This window comes from Rattus norvegicus, chromosome 1, assembly GCF_036323735.1.
Source record: "Rattus norvegicus strain BN/NHsdMcwi chromosome 1, GRCr8, whole genome shotgun sequence".
NCBI classification, from domain to species: Eukaryota; Metazoa; Chordata; class Mammalia; order Rodentia; family Muridae; genus Rattus; species Rattus norvegicus.
The window spans coordinates 173,423,644-173,429,643 of NC_086019.1; the positions used below are offsets into that span (position 1 = coordinate 173,423,644).

The 6,000-nt window shown below is 47.0% G+C and overlaps 1 protein-coding gene across 3 annotated transcripts in view; it reads right to left on the bottom strand.

Moving 5' to 3' along the window:
* Positions 1 to 5,330, bottom strand: part of Dennd5a (DENN domain containing 5A) — a 66,015-nt gene extending 60,685 nt beyond the window's left edge. The window contains exon 1 of one of the 3 annotated variants that reach the window (XM_017589204.3): positions 4,935 to 5,327. In XM_017589204.3, coding sequence (XP_017444693.1) covers positions 4,935 to 5,043 — 109 coding nt within the window. In that variant the 5' untranslated portion in view covers positions 5,044 to 5,327. Of the gene's footprint in view, positions 1 to 4,934 lie in introns of all 3 variants that reach the window. The other 2 variants (NM_001107546.2, XM_039078190.2) reach the window with 2 other exon arrangements.
* Positions 5,331 to 6,000: the final 670 nt, after the last annotated feature.

Genomic DNA, 6,000 nt, shown 5'->3' on the forward strand with positions numbered 1-6,000 from the left:
ACCTTACAAAAGAAACACATGATCTTACTTTGGAAGTATCCCCCGATTACAGACAGGAGCCTTGACTTCAGACAGTCAGAAGCTAGAGGTAAGCCATCAGGAAAGGACTTTCCTGTAGCTAGTAAGCTAGGCTTCAGGACAGAGACACAGAAATGATTGTAAGAGAATTGACCTGGAACCCACCAGAAGAAGATAGATAGAGGTAGAGGAAAATCAAAGCACATCTCACTCAATCAACTCCAGGTTTGAAGAAACTCTCACCAAACATGTTATGTGGTCCTGTTTCTGGGGACTGAACTCAGGATTTCATGTATGCTAGACAAGCATTCTACCACTAATTCACACACCCAGCCAATTCATCAAGTTTCCGGGAAGTGGGGAGGGTAGAGAGTGGGGATGGAGGGGGCTGCTCTCTCCGTAGCTCAGGCTGAGCTGGAACATGGGACGCACTTGCTGCCTCCACCTCCAGTGATGAGATTATAAGCACGGACTGCCACTCACCTCTCAAGCTTCGTCTCTATAAAATGAGAGACAGTCTATTTTAAGTAACATATCCTTCTTTAACAGTCAGAAATCAAAGAATCAAAACCCACATCACACAGGCAGGACGGATGTCTATGACCAAAAGACGTTCAGTCAGTTTAGGTGGTCATACTGTAATCCTGGCACTCAGGAGGCCGAAGCAGGAGGATCACTCTAAATTCAAGGCCAACATGGACTACATATTAAGTCACAAGATAGTCTGTCTGTGCTACAGAGTAAAACTCTGTCCCAAAACAAAGTAAAACAAAACAGAAAGACTGTATTGTTGGGAAGCCCTGGATGCTGGATGCCCTGAAAAACAAACTAGCAAGCAGATGCTCAAAAGGTTAAACAAAGTTTCCATATGACCTAGCAATTTTATCCCTAGGTACTCAAGCCAAGGGAAACAGAACCATATGCCCACCAAAAACCATGTATGCAAATCACATCAACATTATTCACAATAATTAAAAAGTGGGAGCAACTTAAGTATTAGTCAAATGATACTAAGTTTTATGTCACAGAGTATTAATCAGCCACAAACAAAAACAAGAGTCAGGTATGAGAGTACACATCTAACTGAAGCAGGCAGAGGCAGAGGGGTCAAAGTCCCAAGGCTAGCCTGGGCTACCATGAGCCACTATCTCAATTAGGAAACAAAAATAAATAAAAATCTGAGCTTGAATAAAAGGCCATACTGTCTGCTGCTATCCCATCATACAAATATCTTACTTCTCCCATCCCCATTAAACTACTATAAGGTGTAAAATACCACTTAAGCAGAGGAAAAAAACAAATGAACTGTGGCACAGCAAACAAATACTCTCTACCTTCCTCTAGACCTCATCTGTAAAATCAGAGGTTTATATGATCTCTAAGAATGCTTCCCTGTCTGACATTCCATGGCCTTTAAAATTCCTATTTTATTTGGTGCAGTGGCATACATATAAATCCTAGTTTAAGGCTAGCCTGAGCTATCTGCTTAAAGAGTCACAAGCCAGCCTTGCCTACATGGGAAGTTCTCACCTTCAAAAATAAAAGAAATTTTAATCTCACTGTTTGGTACATCTAAACATTATGACCTGACCAGTCCTTTGCTCTGGATTTTCTAGACAGAATTTTCTCACTCTTCAAAAGGTGACATTCTGAGATGATTTCAGTGTATTCTTCAAATGTGGTGCCTTTCTTCCTAAGTGACTACCAGCAATCTTTCAGCCCACACTCACCTCTCGGGTCAGAACAACTATTTACTGCATCTCTAGACTTCTATGACTTCACCATGTCAGCACAGAAAGGCTGTAAACAGTTTTTTTTTCCTCCCCTAATTCTTTTTTTTTTTAATTTAAAGATTTATTTATTTATTCTCTATAAGCACACTCTTGCTGTCCTCAGACACACCAGAAGAGGGCATCAGATCTTATTACAGATGGTTGTGGTTGCTGGGATTTGAACTCAGGACCTTTGGAAGAGCAGTCAGTGCTCTTAACCACTGAGCCATCTCTCCAGCCCTTCTCCCCTAATTCTAATTTTTACTTTCTGCTTTTTTAAAAACATGGTCTCACTAAGCAGGCTGGTCTGGAATTTACACTCACCTGTCTCTACCTTCCATATGATGAAATTATTTAGAAGTATTTTTTATTTTGGATTCATGTGGGTGTCATATAGCCCAGTATAGACAAGTCTAGCTAAGTAGACCAGGATGACCCTAACCTTCTAGCCCTCCTGCACCTTGAGCCTCCCGGGGCTGGAGTAGACCACCATCCAAGCCTGTCAAAGCATCTTCGATTTGTTTTTTCTGAATACAGCTTGTTTTGTTTGTCTGAGTATTCAGGAACTGCCAGGGAAACACAATTTAGTTGGAGAAAAGAACACAGATTCCTCTCAGAAGAATCAGAGTGCAACTCCTAACTTCATATAGTTTCATGGACTATGACATCACCAATTTGAGAGCAATCGGGCAAGCTAAGGAGAGAAAATTCACCCTAGAGAGTCTCTACATGGACTGCACAGTTATTTTTATTCTGTTGTGTTGTCCTCTGAACCCCCACCTCCACCCCACCCCCACCCCTGTCATCCAGATTCCCCAATCAACCCACCAGAAATGAAAAGAAGGATGAAAAAAAAAAAAATCCCTCAATCATTGTCTGTTCTAACAAAGGCAAACCAGCTATTGGATACATGGCATTACACTACTATAACTAAATTTTAAAAATACACAAAATGCCTTTCTTACACATTCTACAACGCATCCCCCTTCTTTATTCTACCAATATGCTTGTACAGGGATATAATTTTAGCTTGCTGAGAAACCAGATAATTAATAGATATTCATTAAAAGAGAATAACATTTCTTTTTTGGTCAAAGATCCCAGTTCTCTGTAAGGCCTCTTTAGTTACTGTGCTGGTTTTCTAATTTGCCCTAGGCACAGCCAATAGCAAAGCAGGTCTGTCCATTCTAACCCAAACACTCCCTAGTTTCCTTCCTTCCTTTGTTTTTTTTTTTTTTTTTTTTTTTTTTTTTTTTTTAAAGCTGAGAATGACCTTGAACTCCAGATTCTCTGGCTTCTGAAACAGGGATCTCACAGGCTTACACCACTCTTAATTAAGGCTATCTTTACTTTCTAAGACCAAACAGCTACCCAATTTAACAGACATTCAATAAAAACAAGCTTGTTCTACCTTTGAGCTTCTTCTTTCATCTAGAAAAACTCTTATCTTTAACCCTTCTCAACATGTTAGTTTGCTTTTCTTTCTTCTTTTTGGCCAGGGTCTCACTATGAAGCCCAGTCTGGCCTTAAACTTGGGGCAACCCTCCTGCCTCTGCCTCCCAAATGCTGGGATCACAGATGTGCAGCAGTGGCCATGTCACTGTTTTCTAAAGACCTCCAGAGAGGCTACTGTGGTACAGCATGTCACCAAAGAAGCGCTGGGCCAAGAGTCAAGAAATATAAGCCCGATTGTCCTCCCAGGCCTCATTCCCTCTCAGATCCCATCTAGCACCAAACCTAGAATGGAATTCCAACAACTACATCATCAACAATTCTGAAGTTAATACACATGAAGCTGATGACAACATCCGTCTAGACTTTGAGAGACGACATAAAAAGGTGAGCTTGGAATACTAAAGCCAGAACAACAAAAGGCTTAGCTAGTATCAATCCATTACTACTTCAGAGTGTTTTATAAGGCATCAGTTTCTCATATTTGTAAAAGACAATGCAGTTTTGTCATCTGAAGTGTGTACTTTATTTTTTCCTCCTAAGAAATACTGGAATTTGCCAGGCAGTGGTGTGCACTCTTTTAATTCCAGGACCCAAGAAGCAAAGGCAGGCAAATCTCTGAGTTTGAGGCCAGCCCGGCATACAGATGTGTTTTAACACAGCTAGGGCTACACAGAGAAATCCGTCTGGGGGTGGGGGGGAGGAAGAGGAGGAAGAGGAGAAAAGGAGAAAGAGGAGTCGGAGGAGGAGGAGGAGAAGAGAAACAAAGTGGAGGTTTTTCTGGTAACAAAAGAAATATACAAAACTGGATGATCACTTTCAATAGAGAAACTGTACAGTGTCCAGTGACCACATCGTGACAGAAAAGAGGAGAGGAGTTTCCCTCATCAAATCAGCATGACATAACTTTAAAGCCTCCACCCACTGAAACTTGCTTACTAGCCACCCAAAAACTTTTCAAAACTGTTGCAACTCCAATGCGGGAGCGCAGGAATTCACTGGGGTTTTTATAATTCTTACACCTTCAAGCAATGGGTGCCAAATCTCATCAGGGCCTCACTGTCACTCCCCCATCACTTCCCCTTCGAAAGATAACTTGAGAGGCATCACAACACAGCACAACCTGTCCAACTGGGACGTTGCCTTCATTCACAAATGACCCTGGGTTGGTAAAGGACATTAACATTCAAAAGAAAAAAAGGCTTTGCCCGGGGTACAAGTTCTTTTCTAGCGCCAAGGGAGAAGCCATTCTTGGTGTAACCCAGTTCAATTTGTCACTTCATGTCCGTTCCAGAGGGAGGAAAAGCCCGGGGCCTGGCTTGCTCAGGAGTGAGTTATAACGGTTTTGAGGAACTGGTCGCACCAGCTTCTTGGGCTGAGGCCAAATAAACTCATCAAGTTTTTGTTTTGCTCTTTTGAAAAGTCTGGGTGGGACAAACTCTCACTAGGACGTGGGCTAACTTCTCCCCCAAAAGGGTGCTAGAAGGCAAGCACCCCTTCATTGTGGACCAAGCCATTCGACCGCCTGAGCGCACACAGCGTCCGCGTCTCCCCAGGTTGCCGACGCGGCTACCACCGCGCGGGGACAGCAGGCCCGCGGGTCCCGCGTCCGGTCCCCTCGCTCGACCCTCACCCGGTTCCCGGGACAAAGCAGGGCCCACGGGCTCCGGCCCGGGTTCGGCGCGCACTCACCCGACAGCTCGTCCGGCTCCAACCCGGTCTCGGTGTCCAGCCCGCAGATGACAAAATAGTCGGCGAAGCGACTGGGGGCCGAGCCCCCTCCGCCGCCGCCGCCGCTCATGGCGCCGGGCCGAGCGGGGCGAGCCGCGCGGAGCCGAGCCCCCGCCCCCGGCCGCCCGCTCGCCCTCAGCCGCCGCTCCCTCCGCCGCCGCTACCGAGGCTCCGGCCGCTGCCCCCGGGCCTCGCCGGGTCCTAGCGGCCGCCGCTGCCGTGCTGGGGCAGGGGGGCGCCAGGCCACCCCGCGCCGCATCCTGGACGCTGTCCTAAGCACCGCAGCCGGAGCAAGCTAGAGGAAGGGCGGAGAGCGGCCGCCCGCCCCACCGCGGCCCCCCACCCGCCGCCACCGCGTGCGCACGCGCAGTCGGGGAGGGGCGGGCTCCGGGCGCAAAGGATGACGTGATGCTCTTTGGGCCCCGGGGGCCTGGGCTTCCAGAGCAGTCACCACAGAGTGGCCAGTGGTCAGCTGCTGGGATCCCGCGACTGCTACCGCCTCCACGCGGTTGCGACGCCCTTTAGAGAAATCGGGTGCGGTGTGCGGAAAGAGACCGTGGTGGTAGAGCTGACACTTGGCTCGTGCTGGCCGCGTCACCAGCAAAGAGCTGCACAACTGAACTATGAAGCCCCCGGGATCCTGCTCCTATACTGTCACCACAGAGCAGCTTCTCCTTGTCACCACTCCTCAGCGTCAGCTTTCCCCAATAGATCTGAGGAAACTGTTCTTTGGAGAGTCAGCCTATCTTATATTTACCTTTAATTTGCAGATAGGGAAACTGAGGCTCGAAGAAATGCAAGAGACAAAACCTGTACTTGGATCCCGTGCCAGCTCACTGCCCCGCACCCCACAAGCAAACCTTCTTTCATGCACCAAACTACTCTCTGCCTTTCACGAAACCCCAGAGGCCTCCCTGCCCCGCCGTTTAGTTCTTTTCACGCTCTCAGAATTCTCTGTCCATCTACCCTTCCTTCCTTCCCATTCATCCATCTATCCATCCTTCCTTCTTCCCTTTCTTCCTTCTAG